This window comes from Somniosus microcephalus, chromosome 10 (assembly GCF_052327205.1).
Source record: "Somniosus microcephalus isolate GS21.2 chromosome 10, FLI_Smic_1.0, whole genome shotgun sequence".
NCBI classification, from domain to species: Eukaryota; Metazoa; Chordata; class Chondrichthyes; order Squaliformes; family Somniosidae; genus Somniosus; species Somniosus microcephalus.
This window is the reverse complement of record NC_140996.1, coordinates 102,205,210-102,229,913: the sequence shown is the minus strand read 5'-3', so window position 1 is coordinate 102,229,913 and position 24,704 is coordinate 102,205,210. Positions and strand designations below refer to the sequence as shown.

At 45.3% G+C, this 24,704-nt stretch overlaps 1 protein-coding gene across 5 annotated transcripts in view; it reads right to left on the bottom strand.

Moving 5' to 3' along the window:
* Positions 1 to 278: 278 nt before the first annotated feature.
* Positions 279 to 24,704, bottom strand: part of pcdh17 (protocadherin 17) — a 154,200-nt gene continuing 129,774 nt past the window's right edge. For 3 of the 5 annotated variants that reach the window (XM_085998653.1, XM_085998651.1, XM_085998652.1), the window contains one exon: positions 279 to 3,384. In XM_085998653.1, the coding sequence (XP_085854779.1) occupies positions 2,693 to 3,384 (692 nt within the window). In that variant the 3' untranslated portion in view covers positions 279 to 2,692. The remainder of the gene's footprint in view (positions 3,385 to 24,704) is intronic. The other 2 variants (XM_085998655.1, XM_085998658.1) reach the window with 1 other exon arrangement.

Sequence of the window (24,704 nt, the reverse complement as noted above, 5' to 3'; positions counted from 1 at the left end):
TAACACTGCTACAAAATCATGACTTATTAATTGTTTTGCCCTTCAAAGCTTGGAAAAATAATTGTTCACGTCCTTTGATTGGACTTTTATGCTGTTTAGTAATCACACTGACATTAGCAAATGCAAGCTATTGATCCTAGTGTTTGATAATATAATCAATCGTATGACTGACATTACAAAGTTCTGCATTTCTTGTGAGATGTGGGTTTATTCACCGACTTAGATCATACACAGGACCCCAAGGTAACATCTAGTTATCAGCAATATACACAATTGGCTCAGTAAGTGTAGAATTTTATTATATTTTTTGGAACAGATATTTTAAGCTGTTATTTTTCATCAAATACAGGGGCACCATTTTAGTATCTAATCATGATGCCAGCAGATTTCTTCAGCTGAGACACTCGTTCAGTAAGAATATATTTTTGTCTAATCTGCTAAACAAGGGCTGTAATTTGTTGGCATCCAGATAACTGGTTTTGACAGTTACAATACCTTGCATTACTCACTGGAGCCACATATCTGTAATTTCAAAGAGGTGTCCTGTAGTACAGGCAGCCCAGCATACTTCCGTTGCTTTAATGAATGCAAAAGCAGGTAACACTGATGTTAGTAATTGCTTTAATTCTTTGTCCTCAATTTCCAGATAGATCACATTAAAACACAGCCATTTAACAATAGCAGTTGAGTTATTCCATACAACATATGCTGTTCTCACCAGTTGCCCGGTGTAGCTCTGAGCCCTATGGGGTGACAGGGACTGATAAATGCAGAGCAGAAGCCCAAGAACCAAGGGGGGCTGGGGAAGTCAGGACCTCAATCAGGCTTCATTCAATTACATTGCAAGTCAACAAACCTTGATAGCAAAAATCCCTCCCGAATACTGCTCTGATTAATGTTGCTTGATGCCAAAATAATGTAATTAGGCAATAATGAGTGGGTGTATATTATGTTGGCTATCAGAACTAGCTGTTGACCTTGGCGACTTCTACTCAAATTAGAAACAAATAGCCTCAAAGTACAGCTTAATGAGGCTGTGCAAATACCTCATTGCTATTCAGTATTACTTTTTTTTGTTTTTGTTAATTAAAATGTTGATATGTTTTTATTAAGCTGATATGGACTTAATGGAAAGCACTTCACAGAAAATGGACAACAGTGATTAAATAATGAATAGGCAGCAAAGTGACTAAATAGTGTCACTGATGAGCTTTCAGCTCAAGTTGCTTTTCTTAGTTTTCACCTCTTGTGCAAGCAATTATTAAGCAAGCGTATTGTTCCTTTTTAGCTATCAAGTTGAGTTAACCTGACATCGGTCCATTCTACAAAAACTGCAGCGCACACAAAAAAAACTCAACAATATAGAAACATTTCAAAATATGGAGACAATTCCAAGATATTACTGACAAATACACATTTCTAATTCAGTCACCATACTTTGAATGGTTGATATACTTGAAGGGTTACTTTGAAGCATACATTACTGGCTCGTTAAACAGAATCTGCTCGTGTACACTGCTTCCCACATTCCAAAGGGAAAAAGGGGAAAATAGTGAAATTAAACTCATAGAGTTCGACAGCTACTAAGGCAACATTTGCCAAATACAATATAAGCCCAAATATTTTGCAACACAACTATATATTAATTTAATAAAATACACAATATAGCTCTTAGTACAATTAACAAGTTTGGCTCATATGCACTGATATTGCAATAAATCAATTAAAAAGCTAGATTCAGTGTAAACACTCCATGATTCTTACATTTGCACATCGATATGTTTTGTTTTGCTAGTACTTCATAGGTATTCCCCTTAACGAGTCATTTTAGTGTCCATCTTGAATGCAACATAAATATCTACAAATATGGAACAGTATTTCTTCATCGGGGACACAACATATTTTACCATTGGACAATAATATGGTGACAACATTTTGATGGCTAAAATGCAGAGGAGGAATTTAAACAACTGGACACTAAAATGTCACTCTTTGGTAGTACAGCTTAGAGAATAACCCTTTTGTACTTGTTTTGTATTAGGTTTGAGAGCATAGGGCAAATGTTTTCCCTCTGCAGAACCCATTTTAAGGAAATATTTTAAAGCGGGTTTATACAAATGATCTAGATGTGCATCATTGCCTAATGATCCAGAATGAAATGTCCGTGAGGTGACAATCAATGATGCACTGTTCACTTCAGATAAACCTAGTTCATAAGGACACCTACGTCAGCTGACAATAACTGTACACTCTGAATTAAAGACTCGTAATGTTTTCTGGAAAGCGGATACCTGCTTCTTATCAATGCTGCCCTTCATTGTTTTCTGTTAAACAATGATTTTTTTTATATGCAGAGCTGTACTCACTTAGCTTGACACCAACTGCACTATCCACTTCTTCATTCTAGGAAGGGCATATATTGAGATTGTCGAAATTCAATTCAGTGAATGAAACTTATCAATTTTTCATAACTAGTCTGGTGAAAACGCAAGTAGTTTCTGTTTCCTAAGACACAAAAAAAAGCAATGAAAAGTGCACAAATGGGCACTTCGAATTCTAGCTCACAGACATCAACCAGCTTGTAATCTGCCACTGGTGCTTCATCATCTGAAAGAAAAAATACTGCCTAGTAATTTTTGAGTGATTTGTCCTTTAGAAGAAAGGTAGTCAACTGTCATTAATTACACTGCGTTTATTTTCTCACAGTTGAAGGGTCACTTCCTCGACAATCTTGTAAAAGCTTGTCGATTTCTCGAACTACCTGCTCAGCATCCACTCCGTCCCGTCCTAGGTCCCGGGTTGAGGGTTCGTACTGGTCCAGGACTGTGTCCACCTCATTGAACTCCCGGCCAACTCTGGAGTGCACATCTGCAAAGACAGTTGCCACTGCTTCAGGTGTAATGAAGTGGCTGTCACGTCGTTTATCGGGTGATGGGTAGTGGGTATCAGATGTTAAATATTGGGTGGTTGACTCTGCTGATGTGTCGGCCATTTTCTGCTTCACCTCAAATCCACCCAGAGATCGTTTACCTGAGCTGTTACTGCCTGCAACTGAAGTCTTGTCTGGACTGCTTGCAGCTGATGAAACCTCTTGTAAGAGAGGACTAAGAGCACGCTTAGCTTTTAAATAGGGTTTTACATTTGCAACGAGAATGGTGTGCTCTCGTTTGTCCTTCCCAAAAGTACAGAAAGTTTTTTTCCCAGTGGGAGTCGTGTTTTCTTGAGTTTCAGATTCGACTGTGGCCTCTACTGCAGGTACAAAAAGATTCCGGCGATAGTCTGAACATTCAGCTTGGTTCGGAACAGGGAACTGAGGCATCCAACACTTATCTGAATGACCCAAGACACGGCATTCATCTGTGCAGTTGACACAGTCCTCCTTCTCTGTAAAAAAAAACAAAACCGGTTGTGCCTTAGAGAACAAATTACTTTAGCCAGTGGAACACTCACATTAATACATAAACCCATAATTAGCAGTCCAATTAGCTGTTCTAGGTAGCAGAAATCAGAAGTAGGGAGCATAGGAACAAGTGTCACCTCAAGCAGTCAGATCTCAAAAGCTAAAATAACTCAGATGTAAATTATATTAACTTTTTCCTTAATAGTTACGTGTAGCATATACACTCAATATATACCTTTTGCTCAATATGTATCTTGGCTGAGTAAAGATCAATTTAAATGCCATGTTATAAACACAACTATTAAAATGTATTAAAATTATTCCCCAAATTAGAATAACTCCCAAATTAATATTCCTTTGGACTATTCTTTCTGCAACTAAAAATGCATTGGAGACCACATTTTCATTTAATTACTCATATCAGAAATTAAAAAAACATATTTTGGATGCAACCTTATTCTGAAAAATAGGTTGTTCAAAACCTTCCCTAGTCTTTGTAAGTTCACTGCTTTGAATGGTTTAGTAGTTTTATGATTGATAATAAATAATAATAGATATCTGGGTTTTCCCATAATGCATATAGCAATATGGTTTAAGGTATGGGTGGTGAAATTTTTTCCTTTTTAACTACAAAATAAGTACATGCAGTGGCCAGTTCTAAGAAAGTTTTCAGAACTTGGAACTGTTAGGGACAAATGCGTCTCTGTTTTCTAACAATTCTTATCTGCAGTAAATATCAAGGAACTAGTAACACCATTATACCTTGATGTTGTCTTTTGTTACTAACTACCATTTTAAGAATTAACTTCCATTTATATAGCAACTTTCATGACATCAGAATGTCCCAAAGCACTTTACAGCCAATTAAGTACTTTTGAAGTGTCGTCACTGGTGTAATGTAGGAAACAAGGCAGCCATTTTGTGCATAGCAAGGCTCTGAAAATAGCAATGAGATAAATTACCATATAATGTATTTTAACTATACATTAAATATCCAGTGGGGAAGGCCTCCTCCATTCAGTATGTGTAGCATCGTTATAAACATCAGAAGATTTCCTATCTTCACTATCTCTGGTAAAGCACGTTCTTCACATTGCTTAGTGGCAGCTTTGACTTTGCCTGCAGTGCTGTGAAGTGAATGGGGCAGCACGACTCTTCAGGGGTGCAGCGAACCACCGAGAAGAGCTGGTAGCTCTGCTGGCAGTGCAAACACAGACGCTGCTGTCAGAAGCAGAGGGCGCCATATTTTCTGGCTACAAATGGGCTGAGATGTGAATTGCTGATTGCTGACCTCGCCAAACAACCCCCACCCGCAGGGAATGGTGCAACAGCTAGGACAAAAGTAGCAAAGTGTCGGGTTCCACATTGCCATCAGCCTCAGACTTGCAGAACAACACGTATTAAATCGGGGGCTAGCTGATTTTCTCAATCAGTCCAACAACAATAACTTACATTTATATAGCACCTTTAATGTAGTAAAATGTAACAAGGCGCTTCACAAGGGCATTATCCATCAAAATTTGATACTGAGCCACAGAAGGAAACATCAGAACAGGTGACCAGAAGCTTGGTCAAAGAGATAGGTTTTTAGAAACATATTAAGGAGGAGAGAGTACATCAAATTATGAACATATTCGTCTCTCTCGCCCTGGAGTCAGTAAGTTATGGGTTTGATCCAACTCAAGAGGCTTGAGCGCAAAATCAATGCTGACAATAGTGCAGTGCTAAGGGAGTGCTGCAGTGTTAAAGGTGCCTTCTTTCGGATGAAACGTTAAACTGAGGTGTAAATGAACCCATTGCTCTATTCTAAGAGCAGAGAGCTCTCCCCAGTGTCCCGGCCAATATTTATCCCTCAACCAGTATCACTAAAACAGGTTATCTGGTCCTGATTGCATTGCTGTTTGTGGGACCTTGCTGTGTGGAAATTGGCTGCCTCGTTTCCTATATTACAACAGTGACGACACTTCAAAAGTAGTTAATTGGTGGTAAAGTGCTTTAGGACATCCTGAGGCCATGAAAAGTGCTTTATAAATGCAAGTTCTTCCTTTTCACAAATCTTCACATCAATTTGTCTCTGTATTAATATATCAAAATTACAACAACAGCATGTGCTACAGCGCTGTGGCAGGATGCAGCCTCTACTGTGTGCTTCTGTTCACCATAGATGTGTTTGAAAGTCTTGTTTAGTTTGCCAAGTGGTGATGCTGAGCAGAGGCCAGATGCTTCGCCACTGGAAGGAAAGTAAAAATCTGGAAGTGATTTATACCAGGTTGTTTGTGACATGCATTTGGAAATATTTAGTTACAAAGTGCAGAATGACAGGTGCAGGGTTAGAGAAAGGGAAGAAAACCACATTTAAAGAAAGAGCACCAATAATTCAATTAGATGGAAATTTACAGCAGGATGTGTACATCAGATTTTCAAACATTTTTTTCACTGTTCTCTCCTGGTAACTCGGCTGTACAATTGGGCTTGCAGGCTCTTTCATTCAAGTGGCCGAGTTCCTTTTCTCACAGACCCTTAACATGGTTTCATTTAACTTCCACTTTTAATGACAGAGACAAGTATCTTTAGTACTTAATGAGAAGCATCTGTTCAAGCACAGATGCCTAATGTCCACGAGTGATAAGCTAACCTCATCACCTTGGTTGAAGTTACTGGGTCTCCAGCCTCCCTCTTTAAAATCTCTGCCTCTTCTTGACTTTGTGGCTCCACTATCCCAAAAAAAATAAGGAAAGGATTTTAAAAGTAGATTTTATGATGTTGCACACCCAGTGGGAATGACAGAAATCCCACAGGAGCTGCTGATTCCAGCACGTACATCTCAATGTAGGCTCCTGGTGCATGACGCTCCAAGGTGGGAGTGAGGATTTATGAAACCTACTCTTTAATTCTTATTAATTTCAACATTAAAAAAAAGGCGACTCTTAAGGATAAATATTTAACCCCTGATGTTCTCTCAGTTATTTTAAAATTCATTTTAAGAAGAATCATATTTAAAGGACTTGCACACCGTGAGCTGGATTTTACCAACCTCGGCAGGCGACGTCACTGGCGGGTCCCGGCCTCGCTGCCGGCTCCAGCCCACTGTCCAAAATGATTTTCCCCTGATTGGGCTTGTTAAGCCCGCCCTTCCCAATTGAAGGAAGCGGGTCTGATGACGTAATTTGATGACGCATCATCAGCCAGTTTCCTTAAAGGGACCATGCGCAAATTTATTTTGACATCTGTGCTGTCATTGTTCTGCAGCATTGAGGTGCTGCAAACACTGACAATGACTGCACAAAGGTGCAGGGCTGCACCCAGGCTCTCCCATGCAAGGAGGTCCTCTTCCCTTCCAACGGGCAGTAGAGACCTCCCCAGGAGATCACATTGATGCACGTTGCACAGGGGGACACAAGCAGGGACATCGTAAGTAGGACCAGGCTGCAGTGGCACAAACCTTTCAATGATCACGAAATGTTACTGCAAAGCCACATTCAACCTCGTCCTGCTGTGCCACTCATCACATCCCCATCACTTTGCCTTCCCTACCTTACTCCTGCACATCCTTACTCACACCAACTTACCTTGCACCTCCACCCATCCCTCTCTATCTACATTATCACTTTGCCATCTCACTAGCCACCCCTCACACTCATAAGAAATAGGAGCAGGAGTAGGCCATTTGGCTCCTAGAACCTGCTCCATCATTCAATAAGATCATGACTGATCTTCTACCTCAATTCCACTTTCCTGCACTATCCCCATATCCCTTGATTCCCTCATCCTCAGCCTAGTTTCAAGGGCACCGATACTGATGTAATCGATGGCTGATGAACTTGAGATGACAGAAGCGATCTGTCAATGGTGAGAGAGGTTGTTCGAATGAGGTGACACTGAATAGAGAGTTTGCTCCAAACACTTGCAACCTGCATAAAGCTCAATCTGTCTTCCAAATGCAGTAAGCAACAGCTTCTGAGCTTGGGAAGTAAACAGATGTGAGATGGGAACTTTTATAGCACATTTGCAGCTGTCAAGTAATGAGATGATTCCATGGCCATTCAACTCCCGACCTGCTTACCTGACGTGATCCCCGAGCAGCGTGGACGACCTCGTAAAATGTAAAGGTGAGCTCAAAATACTTCTTAATGGGCTGTTAACAAGGTCATAATGACCTGAATTGCCACCCCTGCCGCTGCTCAGCACTGACAGACCCAACATCTGGGAAAGGCGCATGGCGGCGGGTTGACAGCAGGGTCCCAAACCTCCGTCAAAAAAAAAATTCCCACCCGACCCGCCGCTGACCCCCCTGAAAAATTCCCCCGTGTCGCCCATTCCCTCAGTGAAAAGTTTAACAAAGGAGCTTTAGTGACGTAACCATGCAGAAAACATGGTGTTAAAAAAAAGTAAACAACAAACTAAAATTTGTCTCTGAAAACTGACTGGCCCCAACAGTAAGATGCATGAACACTCGAGGGATCCTACTCGCCTGATATCACTGCTCTACTTAGAAAATGGAGGATAAACAATGGAATTATTCTGAAACAGTTAAGAAAAAAATAAATAACTCCTTAGGAAAATTTGAAAGACAATTACATTCACAATATGTACCTCGGAACTACTTTCTTCTTTAAATGCCAATGTTAGTAGTGAATAATTGAGGACAAGCACCACCAAACAATTAACATCCAGTAATAGGCCTGTTTCTCGCTTTCTGAAATGAGAACAAGCTATTTGATGACCCTAGTTAACTGCTTTACCTTTGTGCTGAAAAAGAGAGAATGGCTGTTTCTGTAATTACAGGTTGAACTGCCCGAAATAGCTTGGGAGCTCAATGGCCTAGAAATTCGGTGTGCTGCGCCACCAGTTAGCGCCTAAAGAGGGCACTCAGTGGCTTTAGTGCCACTGGCCACGCCTCCAGTGATATTTAGCGGGGCGCTAATGGCGGCGTTAGCCTGTAGCACTGCGCCACCACTGATGACGTCATCGGTGTGCGCAGCACCCCGCTCCCGCCCCGATTGCGATATTTGGTCGCGCCCCCCCCCCCCATAGCGCCGGCCACAAATCGCGACCGGTTCACGGGGCCTACCTGTGTCGGTAGTGGCGCAAATTAAGGTGGAGGTGCGGGGCGGCCATTTTTTCGGTGGCCGCCTGCCAGCACCTCCTCGCGCCGCCGTCCCCGGCCTCCTGATCCCCCCCCCCCACCGGGCAGTGCCGGCTGTGTTCCGAGAGCCCGGCACTTCTCCTCGGTGGATGAGTTTTGGAGCATTCACGATGCTGAGAGGGTCGTGAATAACACGTTTAGTGAGTTGGTCACACCGTAGGTAAGGGCTGCACAGGCAGAAGGGAAATGGGTGACCATCAGGCGGAGCAGTAGAAGCAGGCAGGTAGTACAGGGGTCCTCTGTGGACATCCCCCTCTCAAACAGGTATACCGATTTGGATACTGTTGAGGGGGATGACTTACCAGAGGAAGGCAGCAGCAGCCAACTTCCTGGCACCAGGGGTGCTTCTGCTGCTCAGGAAGGGAGGAAAAAGAGTGGGAGAGCAATAGTGGTAGGGGATTCTATCGTAAGGGGAACAGATAGGTGTTTCTGTGACCGTAGACGTGACTCCAGGATGGTTTGTTGCCTCCCTGGTGCCAGGGTCAAGGATGTCACTGAACGGCTGCAGGGCATTCTGAAGGGGGAGGGTGAACAGTCAGAGGTCGTGGTTCACATTGGGACCAATGACATGGGTAGGAAGAGGGATGAGGTCCTGCAGCAAGAATTTAGGGAGCTAGGTAGCAGATTAAAGAGCAGGACCTCAAAGGTTGTAATCTCTGGATTACTCCCGGTGCCACGTGCTAGTGAGTATAGGAATAGGAGGATAGAGCAGATGAATGCGTGGCTAAAGAGTTGGTGCAGGAGGGAGGGCTTTAGTTTCCTGGATCACTGGGCCTGCTTCTGGGGAAGGTGGGACTTGTACAAGTCGGACGGGTTGCACCTGAACCAGAATGGGACAAATATCCTTGTGGGGAGGTTTGCCAGCACTGTTCGGGCGGGTTTAAACTAACTTGGCAGGGGGATGGGATACAGAGTGGCGCTATAATAGGGGGTGATGTGCAGCCAAATATAGAGGAAAAAATAAGTCAGACTGGAAGGCAGAGCAAATATGTAACGGCACAAGGGAGTAGGGCAAGGCTAAATGGCATTTATTTTAATGCAAGGAGTCTCACGAATAAGGTGGATGAACTGAAGTTGTTGATGAACACGTGGGAGTATGATATTGTTGCTATCACGGAGACATGGTTGAGGGAGGGGCAAGACTGGCAGCTCAATATTCCGGGGTATAGAATCTTCAGGCGAGACGGGGGGGGGGGGGGCAGTAAAAGAGGAGGGGGTGTCGCAATATTAATTAAGGAGACAATTACTGCTGTAAGGAGGGATGATATATTAACAGGTTCCTCTAATGAGGCCATATGGGTTGAACTTAAAAACAAAAAGGGGCTAGCACTTTGCTGGGAGTGTACTATAGGCCCCCAAACAGCCAGGGGGAGATAGAGGAACAGATATGTAGGCAAATCTCAGAGAAGTGTGCAAATAATAGGGTAATTATAGCTGGGGATTTCAACTTCCCCAATATTAACTAGGATAGTCAGAGTGTGAAAGGCTTAGAGGGTGCAGAATTCTTAAAGTGCATCCAGGAGAGCTTTTTGAGCCAGCATGTAGAAAGTCCCACAAGAGAGGGGGCGGTACTGGACTTAATTCTAGGGAATGTGGCTGGGCAAGTGGTAGAAGTGTTAGTAGGTGAGCACTTTGGTGACAGTGACCATAATTCGGTGAGATTTAAGGTAGTCATGGAAAAGGACAAGGATGGACCGGAAATAAAGGTTCTAAATTGGGGGAAGGCCGATTTTAATATGATAAGGCAGGATCTGGCCAATGTGGACTGGGATCAGCTACTTGAAGGATAATCCACATCGGAGCAATGGGAGTCTTTCAGAAAGGAAATTGAGAGAGTACAATGGCAACATGTTCCCGTAAAGGTCAAGGGTGGGACCAACAAGCCCAGGGAACCTTGGATGTCAAGGGATATACGAGAATGGATTAGGAAAAAAAGGGAGGCTTCTGGCAGATACAAAGGACTAAAGACAGAGGAAGCCCTAGAGGAGCATAAAAAGTGCAGGGTGATACTTAAAAAAGAAATTAGGAGAGCGAGAAGGGGCCATGAAATAACACTGGCGAGCAAAATAAAGGAAAATCCTAAGGTGTTTTATAAGTATATTAAGGGCAAGAGGATAACTAGGGAAAGAGTAGGGCCCATTAGGGACCAAAGTGGCAATCTGTGTGTGGAGCCAGAAGATGTAGGTGGGGTTTTAAATGAATTTTTTGCATCTGTGTTCACTATGGAGAAGGACGATGTGGACATAGAAATTGGGCAGGGGGACTGTGATATACTTGAACATATTAGCATCGAGAGGGAGGAGGTACTAGCGGTTTTAGCAGGCTTAAAAGTGGATAAATCCCCAGGCCCGGACAAGATGTATCCCAGGCTACTATGTGAGGCAAAGGAGGAGATTGCAGGGGCTCTGACACAAATTTTCAAAACCTCTCTGGCCACAGGGGATGTGCCAGAGGACTGGAGAACAGCTAACGTAGTACCATTATTCAAGAAGGGTAGTAGGGATAAACCAGGTGTAATGAAATCTGTTTGTCTTGATCCTGTATTCATTTTGCACTCATGTATATTACCCTCCCCCACTGTGTATAGTTTCACTGCCTCTTTCCCGACTAACCTGGGAGGTTCCAGGTCTTGGCTCCGCCCCTGACTTCTCTTACATAAAGATCCCAGGATCTGTATGATTCATTCCTGTGAACCAGTCGGCGTGTTGAGATGTTAGCTCTGACCTTAGTGATTAAAAGCCAACTTGTTTAAGTCTATAACTTCTAGTTTTGTGGTTATTGAAGGCCCATCAATTTTAATCACTAAAGAATACTAGGATGGATCGACTCCTAAAACCAGAGCGTCTGGACTTGGATCCACATTCTGCTGAAGCATCAAATCAATTCAAATGCTTCGAACTCTTCGCGGGGGCCTCATCCGCTAGCGAGGTAGATAAACTGAGTCCACTGACTACTCGCGTAAGTCATCGGATTTATTCGTTCATCCGGGACGCCACCTCTTACACAGAGGCCATCACTATCCTGAAGGCCCAATACCAGAGGCCGGTAAACGAAGTGTACGCCAGACATCTGCTGGCTACACGCAGGCAGCGACCAGAGGAATCAATGGACGATTTCTTACAGGGCCTAAAGGACCTGGTCCGGGACTGTAACTGCAAGGCCGTGACGGCCAACGCGTACTCTGACGAATTGGTCCGCGATTCCTTCATCACGGGCCTCAAATCGAATTATATCCGGCAGAGACTGCTGGAGAAGGAGGTGCTGGACTTAAAAAAGGCAGTGGCCACTGCGCGATCGCTGGACGTGGCCCAGAGAAACTCTGACTCTTATTCTTCCGGCCATGCGGCCCTCACCGCCTCGTGCGCGCCGAGGGGGCCGCCATCTTGGAATCAGCCATCTTCCCCATCCAGGTCTCAGACCAGCTCTACGCCGCCGGAGTCCCCACACAGAAGTTCACCCAGGAGTCCTGCTACAGCGGCAATGTCTCGAGGCCCGAAATGCTACTTCTGCGGCCAGGCCAAGCACCCCAGACAACGATGCCCAGCGAAGGACGCTACATGCTTCAAATGTAAGAAAAAGGGGCATTTTAGCAAAGTCTTCAGGGGGAATCCGATTTCCAACTCCGTCACCGCCTCGTGCGTGGTGCGGGCCGCCATCTTGGGATCCGCCATCTTTTCCCGACTCAACGGCCGCCCAGGGCCCAACAGTGGCTTCGATCACGGTGGATCAATCCAGGCCACACCCGTTGACAAAATCCATGATGGACATATAGGTAAACGGGAATTTAACGAAATGTTTAATTGACTGTGGGAGTACCGAGAGTTTTATCCACCCTAGCCTGGTACGGCGGCACTCATTAACGGTAACCCCTACACGGAGCAGAATTGCTATGGCTGCTAAGCCCCACACTTCAGACATTTTGGGCTACTGTGTGGTAACACTGACTGTAAAAGGCACGGACTACAAGGATTTTAAACTCCTCGTGATGCCAGAACTCTGTGTTAATGTAATCTTGGGCCTGGACTTCCAGTGCCACCACAAAAGTGTCACGCTAGCATATGGCGGGTCCCAGCCGCCACTCACAGTCTGTGGCCTATCAACCTTAAAAATCAGCCCGCCCTCTTTATTCGCTAATCTCGCTCCAAACTGTAGGCCCATAGCGACCAAAAGTAGACGGTACAGTCTGGAAGACAGACACTTTATCAAGGCGGAAGTGGACAGACTCCTGCGGGAAGGCATTATTGAATGCAGTACCAGCCCGTGGCGTGCCCAAGTAGTCATAGTTAAAAATAGCGAAAAGAAACGGATGGTAATTGACTACAGCCAGACTGTTAATATTTATACCCAGCTGGACGCCTACCCTTTACCCCGCATATCAGAAATGGTCAACCAGATTGCGCAATACCGAGTCTTCTTGACTATCGACCTCAAATCCGCGTATCACCAGCTCCCCATTAGAACAGAGGACCGCCCATACACCGCCTTCGAGGCGAACGGGCGCCTCTACCATTTTCTCAGAGTGCCCTTCGGGGTAACAAATGGGGTCTCGGTCTTCCAACGTGAGATGGACTGCATGGTTGACGAGAATAAACTACAAGCTACCTACCCCTATCTGGACAATGTCACTATCTGCGGGCACAACCAGCAAGACCACGATCTAAACCTTGCGAGATTTTTAAAAACTGCCCTAAAGCTGAATCTAACCTACAACGAAGACAAATGTGTCTTCAACACAACCCGTCTCTGTATCCTCGGCTGTGTGGTGGAAGATGGGGTAATTGGGCCGGACCCTGACCGATTACGCCCCCTAAAGGAACTGCCCCTGCCACACAATCCCAAAGCTTTAAAAAGGTGCCTGGGATTTTTTTCGTATTATGCCCAATGGGTGCCCAATTACTCTGATAAGGCCCGACCCCTCATTAAATCGACGTCCTTCCCACTATCAGCTGAAGCTCGGGAGGCTTTCACCATTATTAAACAGGACATTGAAAGGGCTGCAGTGTGTGCAGTGGACGAATGCATTCCCTTTCAAGTCGAAAGCGATGCGTCAAGACTTTGCCTTAGCTGCGACCCTCAATCAGGCTGGGAGACCTGTGGCCTTCTTCTCCCGAACCCTTCAGGGACCTGAAATCAGGCACTCTTCTGTCGAGAAGGAGGCACAGGCTATAGTGGAGGCAGTGCGGCACTGGAGACACTACCTAGCCGGCAAACGTTTCACCCTGCTCACCGACCAGCGGTCGGTGGCTTTCATGTTTAATAACAAAGGGGGAAAATCAAGAATGACAAAATACTCAGGTGGAGGATCGAACTATCCACGTTCGACTATGATATTATGTACAGGCCGGGAGCCCTTAATGAACCCCCAGACGCCCTATCGCAGGGAATGTGTGCCAGCATTCATACGGACAAATTACAGGGTCTCCACAATGACCTCTCTCACCCAGGGGTCACCCGACTATACCATTTTATAAAGTCCCGCAATCTGCCCCACTCCATCGAGGAGGTCATGGCAATGACCAGAGCCTGCCGCATCTGTGCGGAATGCAAGCCTCGTTTCTACAGGCCTGACCGTGCACACCTTATCAAAGCCACACGGCCATTCGAGCGCCTAAGTCTGGACTTCAAGGGACCCCTTCCCTCTGCCGACCGTAACGTATACTTCCTCAATATCATTGATGAATATTCCCGCTTCCCCTTCGCCATTCCCTGCCCAGACATGACCAGTGCCACGGTCATCAAGTGTCTCTGTAATCTATTCTGCATGTTTGGCATGCCGAACTACATACACAGTGATAGGGGGACGTCATTCATGAGTGACGAACTGCGCCAGTTCTTGCTCTCAAAGGGGATAGTCACTAGCAGAACCACTAGCTACAACCCCTGGGGTAACGGGCAAGTGGAAAGGGAGAATGCTACTGTTTGGAAGGCTGTCACGTTAGCCTTAAAGTCAAAAGGCCTTCCGACCTCCCGCTGGCAGGAAGTCCTCCCAGACGTGCTCCACTCCATAAGGTCTCTGTTATGTACAGCCACTAACGCTACCCCTCACGAAAAGATGTTCGTTTTCCCCCGGAAATCCACCTCGGGCATATCTCTACCCGCGTGGCTGACGTCTCCGGGGACAGTACTATTGCGGAAGCACGTGAGGCCATAAAACGGACCCCCTTGTGGAAAAGGTACAGCTCCTCCATGCAAACCCTCAGTACGCCTATATCGAATACTCTGACGGGCGAGAGGACACTGTTTCCATAAAAGACCTCGCTCCCTCGGGGAGCGGAGAGAACGATGGGAGACTACCCGATGAAAACCTACACTACAAAGAGACAGGACGCCCAGAGGTATCAATACCCAACTTTAACCTGGAGGACACTGCAGATAACCTGGAAGACACTGCGGAGGCCCGGACAGCGGAGGAACCAGAATCCATTCCCCTAGAGGCACCCCAACCGGCTTTGCGCCGATCACTGAGAACTGCAAAACCTCCTGACAGACTCACTTATACCAACTTTTAAGAAACATCACCCCGATGGACTAAATCTATAGAAGGGGTGAATGTAATGAAATTTGTTTGTCTTGATCCTGTATTCATTTTGCACTCATGTATATTACCCTCCCCCACTGTGTATAGTTTCACTTCCTCTTTCCCGACTAACCTGGGAGGTTCCAGGTCTTGGCTCTTGGCTCCGCCCCTGACTTCTCTTACATAAAGATCCCAGGATCTGTATGATTCATTCCTGTGAACCAGTCGGCGTGTTGAGATGTTAGCTCTGATCTTAGTGATTAAAAGCCAACTTGTTTAAGTCTATAACTTCTAGTTTTGTGGTTATTGAAGGCCCATCACCAGGTAATTACAGGCCAGTGAGCCTAACATCAGTGGTAGGGAAATTATTGGAAAAAATTCTGAGGGACAGAATTAGTCTCCACTCGGAGAGGCAAGGATTAATTGGGGATAGCCAGCATGGCTTTGTCAAGGGAAGATCATGTCTGACCAATTTGATTGAATTTTTCGAGTGGGTGACTAGGTGTGTGGATGAGGGTAGTGCAGTGGATGTGGTTTACATGGATTTCAGTAAGGCTTTTGATAAAGTCCCGCATAGGAGACTGGTCAGGAAGGTAAGAGCCCATGGGATCCAGGGTGCCTTGGTACATTGGATCCAAAACTGGCTTAGTGGCAGAAGGCAGAGGGCGATGGTGGAAGGTTGTTTTTGTGACTGGAAGCCTGTGTCCAGTGGGGTACCGCAGGGATCGGTGCTGGGTCCCTTGCTGTTTGTGGTCTACATTAATGATTTGGATGTGAATGTAAAAGGTATGATCAGTAAGTTCGCAGATGACACGAAAATTGGTGGGGTGGTAAATAGCGAGGAGGAAAGCCTCAGGCTACAGGACGATATAGATGGGTTGGTCAGATGAGCGGGACAGTGGCAAATGGAATTTAACCCTGAAAAGTGTGAGGTGATGCATTTTGGACGGACTAACAAGGCAAGGGAATACACAATGAATGGTAAGACCCTAGGAAAGACAGAGGATCAGAGGGACCTTGGTGTGCATGTACATAGATCCCTGAAGGCAGCAGAACAGGTGGATAAGGTGGTTAAAAAGGCATATGGGATACTTGCCTTCATTAGCCGAGGCATAGAATATAAAAGCAGGGAGGTTATGATGGAGCTGTACAAAACGCTGGTAAGGCCACAGCTGGAGTACTGTGTGCAGTTCTGGTCACCACACTATAGGAAGGATGTGATTGCTTTGGAGAGGGTGCAGAGGAGATTTACCAGGATGTTACCTGGGCTGGAGCGCTTCAGCTATGAAGAAAGACTGGACAGGCTGGGGTTGTTTTCCTTGGAGCAGAGAAGGCTGAGGGGGGACCTGATTGAGGTATACAAAATTATGAGGGGCATAGATAGGGCAGATAGAAAGGAACTTTTCCCCTTAGTAGAGGGGTCAATAACAAGGGGGCATAGATTCAAGGTAAGGGGCAGGAGGTTTAGAGGGGATTTGAGGAAAAACTTTTTCACCCAGAGGGTGGTTGGAATCTGGAACTCACTGCCTGAAAGGGTGGTGGAGGCAGGAACCCTCACAACATTCAAGAAGCATTTGGATGAACGCTTGAAATGCCATAGCATACAAGGCTACGGACCAAATGCTGGAAAATGGGATTAGATTAGACAGGGCTTGATGGCCGGCACGGACGCAATGGGCCGAAGGGCCTCTTTCTGTGCTGTATAACTCTATGACTCTATTGCCAGCGCTCGCGATCGGTGATCGCGCTGATGCAGGCCCCTCCCCCTTAAGGGGAGGAAGGCCTGCAGTACCGCAGCGCGCTGTGCCGCAGTGTGTGGCGCTGTGGCGCAGCGTGTGGCGCTGTGGCAAGTTGCGCTGCGATATTCAGTTTCAGCGCTCGGCGCCCCGCGTCCCTCTTGGGGCGCTCCAACTGAATTTCCGGTGGGCGCAAGCGGCTCCGTTCGCAGCGTTAATTCCGGCGCCCAGGCGTTTGGGGCGCCACCGAATTTCTAGGCCAATATGTTTTAAGTGGCGCCCTTGTAATTGATGCCTATGGTAATAGCAAATGGTTAGCGGCATTTGCCCGATATAGGCGACTGCTCGCGTGAAGTGTGACTGGTGTAAATTGGACTGTACATAGGTTGGATTTGGTAGTTGCCTTATCGCTGGTTTTGAAATAAGACTTTACTCCCACCCATTTATTTTATTTTCCTCCTTCATAACACCCAGAGAATTTAAATACGTAAGCATCAGTTCAGATAACCCTACATGTTATGTGGACCACTTTCATACAATCTATGTGCTAAGTGTGGGCCTTTAACTTGTTCCATGAGTTGCTGTTGGGACACAATAAGGCCCAGTATCAGTCTTGGCTCAGTGGTAGCACTCTTATCTCAGAGTCAGAGGGTTGTGGGTTCATGTCCCACTCCAGAGACTTGAGCATCAAATCTAGGCTAACATTTCAGTGCAGTACTGAATGGGCACAGCACTGTTGGAGGTGCCTTCTTTCCGATGTGACATTCCAACACCTCAGGCAGACGTAAAAGCTCCGATGGGTGCTATTTTGAAGGCGAGCCGGGGAGTTTTGCCCAATATTTATGCCTCAACCAACATCACTAAAAAAGATTATCTGGTCCTTAGCTCAGTGCTGTTTATGGGAGCTTGCTGTGTGCAAATTGGCTGCTGCGTTTCCTACATTACAACAGTGACTACACTTCAAAAGTATTTTCTTGGCTGTAAAGCACTTTGGAACATCCGGAGGTCGTGAAAGGCACTATATAAATGCAAGTCTTTCTATTTTGCCTGACAGATGCAGCACACTGGAGGTGCCAGCAATTTTAGAAGGGTCAACAAAATCTCACCTGTTGCCACCACTGATCTTTGGATGTCCCCCATGATCCCACAGACCTTCGTACAGTCCTAGTGCAAGCTTCAACGCCATTCCTCCATTGAGGTGCATCACAGGCACTCACTAGGGTACGTGAGCCAATGAAGTACTTTTTGAAGTGTAGTCACTGTTGTAATGTCGGAAACAAATGGTGCCATGGGATCTTTTACATCCACCTGTGAGAGGTCTTGGCTTTAACATTTCATCTGAAAAACTACACCTCTGACAGTGTAGCATTCCCTCTGTACTGCACTGAAGTGTCAGCCTAGATTACGTGCGCAAGTCTTTGGAGTGGGGCTTGAACCTACAATCATATGACTCAAAGGCAAAAATGCTACCACTGACATGGCTGACATGTAAAAGAAAAAGTGTTTGCAAGCAATGATGTCTTCTCAGGAATTATAAATAAAAATATATATATCATGAAAGGAGCTAAAATCAACCTGAACTTGTCCACCATTAGTTAATGGGAACTATGTGGCAGATCAGTATTACACAGCTCCTTCTTCAAGCTTTGATGGTAGCTCCCTACTTCCACAGCTTCGAGGTGAAAACATTCGAAAACCCGCCACGCACCACGAACAGAACAGAAATATAGCTTTTGTTTTTCAATGTTTGATAAACTATTTTGATATTGTTCTGTTTTTAGATTTTGTCCCCATGATTCGTACATTTATCTTGGCTTCCAATTTTTAGGTAATTTTCTTTTTTGGATTTAAGCTAGTTTTTTATTTGTGTCACCATGACTATATTTCATTATTAGGTTCCTCTCCTACACCTATAGCTAGGGCCAGAAATTCGGGTCCCCACAGGTGAGTACGCGCTGGGTACTCACGCGTAGGCCCAACGAAAGTGCCGGTTTCGTGCATGCACTGCGCATGCATGGGAAACCAGAACTTCCGTTCCCTTAAAGGAAGGGGATCACAGGTCGAACACGTGTGCCGGAGTGGCAGCGCGTACGCCTGGAACTTCCGTTTTTTTTCCAGATTTCTCCGGGAGGTTAAGTCTCCAGGAGCTATGCTTTTAAAAAGCAGTCGCAAGGCCTGCTTTTAACAAGGTAAGTGGTGAATTAAGTAAAATTAAAACATTTTTTCCACAGGTTTATCATTTTTAAATACTTTAAAGAACGGTAAGTTTTTTTTTAGCCCCGCTAAAAACTGTAGTTAATTTTTTCAAAAATTTAAATTATTGTTTAAAATAGTTATTTTATGTAATTTATAGTTATTTTAAAAATATGATTTTTTTTATTTATTTGAAGTTTTAGTTATGTTTTGGGGCTGAACTCTAATCATAGATTTGACAGGTCTTCCTGTCAAATCTATGAATACAGATTCCCTGCTACCATTGGCTCTCCATGGCCCATGTGATCCCAGGGGATGCTTTGAACTAACTGCGCCCCTGGGATACGCAAGTACTGCGCGCCGGCAGTTGGAACAGGCCCAGGATCGGAATCCCATGTGGGCCCACAGCACAATGGCCGGCGTGCTAGGTAAGTGCAGGTAGGAGGCTTGCACCCGCGGGAAGCCTCCGACCCGAATTTCTGGGCTCTAGTGTTCTGTGCTTTGGAGTTAAGACAGCTTTTAATGGTGAAGAACCCATCAACTGACACGTCTGGGTGAGAGGTCCAAACAAGGTTTTAGTTATGTTCCATTTTCATAATATTGATCTAACTGAGTTGCCGCCACCGGGATAATGTAATGCAGTTAGGGATAGTGATGGATGCCGATGAGGCCATACCATGCATTGCACACTAAAATCTCTGTCAGTCTAAGGCTCCCTCTTTACATTCACACTGCAGATTAAGAATTCCAAGGTGTAATGGTTATATGATTATGTATTCAAATCACACGTTTGCTCAGTCTCTGGAAACCTTAGAAACTGTGGATTCATACTGATGAACACTGTGGGCCTGAAATGCCAGAGGGATACGTGGGAGGAAATGGGACTGATCATCTGTGGGGTGGAGAATTTAGGTGGAACTTGGATCCGCTGGGTTTTAGCCCCTTGCAGCCTGTGGCTCAAATTTTCAGCTGGGGATTGCAGGCAACTCCTCCTTCTTTACATCTGCCAAAAGCTTTGGTATGAGTCTGGGGGCATTCCTGGGGCTACCCTGGGAATTGCACCTAGCATGCCTTTTTGAGGCACAATGGATGCCATGTCTGCTGGAAGCATCCTCTATGGGCCTTCCGAAGGCAACTACAGCAGAGGGAGAATGTTAATGAACCTCAAAGGGGACTGATTACCTTCTATGGCCACAATTCTCCCATTTTGGAGGGAAACTATTTTGATAAAGATATTTCCCCTTCGACCCTTTAGAGGCCTCTGGCTCTCCACCCCCCCAGTAGGAGCCGCAGGGTAAGGCCCCAGTTTCCTGGCAATTCTTCATGGCAGGGGTCTCTAGCTCTTTCACAGGCGTGAGCTATCCGCCCTGATTATTTCAAGGCCCCTGCCGCTTCCCCACGATTTGAGATGGGGGTCCTCTGCTGCCGGCAGCCAGGAGTTCTGCTCTGTCACATTTCTGGTGGCAGAGACGGAACCCATAATTTCAGGGCTTTGTAGAGTTTTTTTAAAGTTGCAATGATTCTGGAAGAGGGAAACCTTCTTCACAGTAATTTATTTAGGACAGTGAAGTTACATCAGCACTGGGGAAACAGTAATACTTAGAGCAGAAAGCATTAGTCAATTCTCACCTAGTGTAAACCCTTGATCCCAGAGGTGTCAGTGTTTCATAGATGCACTTATTGAGTGTATTACATGCTGTAAAGAATGAAATGCGACAATAGATGGCTGGAAGTCTGGCCAGGAATTACAAGGCAGTAATTCAATGAAGCACTTCTGATAATGCCAGAAACTGCAAGGGCAAAGTTTGAGCAGAACCCCAAAACTGGATTACTGCTTAACCTTGTTGCCACATGCCTGTCATCCTTTGATATATATGTATAGCCTAGATTTTCTTTTGTGTGTAGAACAGTGTTTATCATTTTTAACTGCTACATGGTGACTGTGCACCAGAGGTGGTGCGATAGGGATGACAGGATAAAAAGATAGTGACACATAGCTGAAGGCATATGCACCTATATTATTGATACTAGATTAATGTCAATTTTTCCCCAGCGGGATACTAGAAATTGTTTTATACATGCACACCACAGAAATGGAAGGTATCAAGATATTTAAAGCAGTTTGTTTTTAGTACATCGTCGCTGTGACCTTCTTACGAGTAATGAGGATGTAAAATTCAACATGGTTTTGGCCTTTTTTATGGTATGTAAACTTTTAGAATCATATAGCACAAAAGGAGTCCATTCAACCCATCATGCCTGTGCTGGCACTTTGAAAGAGTGATCCAATTGGTCCCACTCCCCACGCTCTTTCCCCACAGCCCTGCAAAAGTTTCATTTTCAAGCATTTATCCAATTCCCTTTTGAAAGTTACTATTGAATCTGTTTCCACCACCCTTTCAGACAGTGCATTCCAGATCATAACAACTCGCTGCATAAAAGAATTCTCCCCATCTCCCCTCTGGTTCTTTTGCCAATTATCTTAAATCTGTGTCCTCTGGTTACTGACCCGCCAGCCAGTGGAAACAGTTTCTTTTTATTTACTCTATCAAAACCCCTCACAATTTTGAACACCTCTACTAAATCTCTCTTTGATCTTCTCTGCTCTAAGGAGAATAACCCTAGCTTCTCTAGTCTTTCCACGTAACTGAAGCCCCTCATCCCTGGTTTCATTCTGGTAAATCAGAATGAGTACCTTTTATGCAGTGCAGTTCTGCTGCAACTGTTAAATACGTTATTTGTCCTCGTATCAAGTACTGTTATGGAAATGGGGTCATAATATAATAAGGCTGATCCCCTAGCAACTGTATTGTGTCTCACTGATTTGCTAATTTCTTCCCAGTCTGTCTTGGGGCTTGTATCTCACTATTTCTCTGAGCTCACTAAACCTTCCAGCAAACAGCATCTCTGAAATGACAATGTCAGTCTCCAGCAATGTTAACATCTGGCTGCACAAGCACAGACTGCGATCTGATGTCCCACTGAGTTGTAACAAATTGCATCTCCGAAGCTGCTGGCACGGTAATTGGCCAACTAGCCTGAATTCATTGTACCTTCGTCACTTTATTTAACTTGCTTCTTTTAAAATAATGTCCTGAAACCTTGTGGAATAAACAAGGCAGATAACAGGCTTCGGCCATCCCATCAAGCAGCACTAAAGTTAACCTGCAACAGTTTATTGGTTATATAGTATTAGGACAACTGTCTTAAGTTTCACAACAACTACAACCCACAAGCTCAAAGAGCACAGATTTAGTGATATAAAAAGGTGAACTGAACTTTTATTGCTGATTGGGTGACAGTGTACACATGAATGACCAAAGTTAAGTTCCATTGTACATCCTATAAATAATGATTGAGTTTGTTCGTTCTTTTTGTTGTTTCTCTGCATTTTACTACTTTGTTATTTATTTCCCTCAATATTGAAAAAAAGCAAAACTGCAAGCTGAGCATATCCTGCACGTGGTTGGAAAATGACTGCATATAATCAATGAAAAGTTCCAACAACCACAAGGAACTGTCACTTCTTCCAACTATTACAATGCTGTTGAAAAGTAATGCATTTCTTCACCTTTATCACAAACATCAAAAGTAACAGTCACAAATTTCAACAAACATATAGGAAAGCTTTAGAATGTGAATTGAAAGCACTGAATGCGGAACACTATCCTTTTAATTCTGGGATTTGGTTTCTGGCCAGCAGTGATTGGATAAAACTATAGGCCTTGCATAACTTGACGGTGCATAGAAAATGGCAGGTCCATACAATCACTAAGAACTGTTACTTCTTCCAACTTACAAAGCTGAGCTTGAAGTTCTGCTATTCCACATTTTGCTGGCTTTCAGGATAATACGTGAAATGATTAGGGCAGGCTCAGCTCAATCCGAAGTGGTCATGAGCCCCAGCCTGTAACTGCCTATAACTTGACACCAAATTTGCAATCTCTCTCAAACAGGTCACAAGGACAGTTATTGAAAATGAAAAATTCATGCTGAGTTGGAGTGAATGGTCAGACATAACGTTACTTCCAGCAATGGGGGTCAGTGTGAAAGGAATGGCTTGGTTATTGTAGGGATGCGTTATGGTGTTGTTGGCGGGGTGAGCCTGGCACAGCGTGTGGCAGCCATATGGGTGCAATGCAGGAAGTTAAATAAATCTGGCCATGATGAGGCCATCCCTGGCCTCCCGGGCAGCAATGTGCTTGGGTGCTGCTGGCATCTGGACCTCAGGTACCTCCTGCTCCTCCTCGTCTTCCAGCTGATGCTCCTCCTCCTCTGAAGAGGCTGTGCGCTCTGTGCCTTGCTCCTCATACTGCGCTAATCCTCATTTCTGCGCTATGTTGCGCAGCAGACGACCACGATTCTGGAGACCCTGGCTGGTGTGTACTGAAGGGCTCCTCCAGATCTGTCAAGACATCTGAAGCGCATTTTCAGCATGCCTATTTTTGCTCTATGACACATCTGGGCATGTGGCTTTCATTATATCTCTCCTCGGCCTCGGTACTTGGCATCCTCAAGGATGTCATGAGCCACGTCTTCAGTGGATAGCCCTTGTCTCCAAGCAGCCAGCCGGTAAGTCTGTTTGGTGGTGCGAAGAGTTGAGGGAGGGTGGGCTGGCACAGGATGAAAGAGTCATGACAGTTGCAAGGGAGTTTGGTGCACACAAGCATAATCATCTTTTTATGGTTGCAGATGAGCTGCACATTGAGGGAGTGAAAGCCCTTGCGGTTCACGAGCACTCCTGGGTGATGATGGGATGCCTTCATGGCCACATGTGTGCAGTCGATGACGCCCTGCACACGAGAGGAGCCAACTAGAGCGGTAAAGCCCAGCACCCGCTCAGTAACACTGGCTTCAGCTGTGGCAAAGTTGATATAATTTGGCTGACTTGTCAAACATGGCATCGGTGACATGGTGTGATGCATCTGTGGACGGCTGACTGCAAGATCCCACAAATGTCTGCTGCAGAACCCTGGAAGGAGTCTGGGGCGAAGAAATTGAGAGCGGTGGTGACTTTGACAGCCATTGGTACGGCGTGTCCACCAGGTCCTCTGGGCTGCAGGTCTTGCCCCAGCAAGCTACAAATGTCTACGACGACCTGGCGTGATAGCCTGAGCCTCCTTTGGCACTGCTGCTCCGTCATGTTGAGGAAGCTCATCCTGTGCCTGTATACCCTGTGTTGGGGGTATCGCCTCCTGTGCGGTGCAGCCCTGCGCTGATGCCCTCTGTCCTGTGGAGCATCAGGTCGTTGAGGAGAAGGTTGTTGGTGTTGTTGCTGCTGGTGTGCCTGCTGCTGCTGGTGTGCCTGCTTCTGCTGGTGTTGGGGCTCATCCTAGTCTGATTCTGAGGACCAGGGTGAGACAGTATAAATGGCACCCATGCTGATGTAATATATGGCAGGTGAAGTAGAGCCAGAGGAGCAATGTGTCAATGGTGTGATAGGTAGTAGCAATGAGATGAGAGTGTCTTCTGAATTTGCAGAAAAACTTGCAAAGTGTAGACACCTAAATCTGTGCTCAAAATGCACTCAGCAAGAGCCTTTCCCTTAGGCAAGTAAGCAGGTGTCATGTGGCAATATTTATTGTGCTTTCCAGGCTCTGCAGTAATGCCCTCCATCAATGGCCACTGAACTTCCGCCTCAGCTTAACAGATGTGGTTCCCGAGTTGCGTGATTCCCATGATCATGCAGTGAAATTCAAACGATTTGGTTAA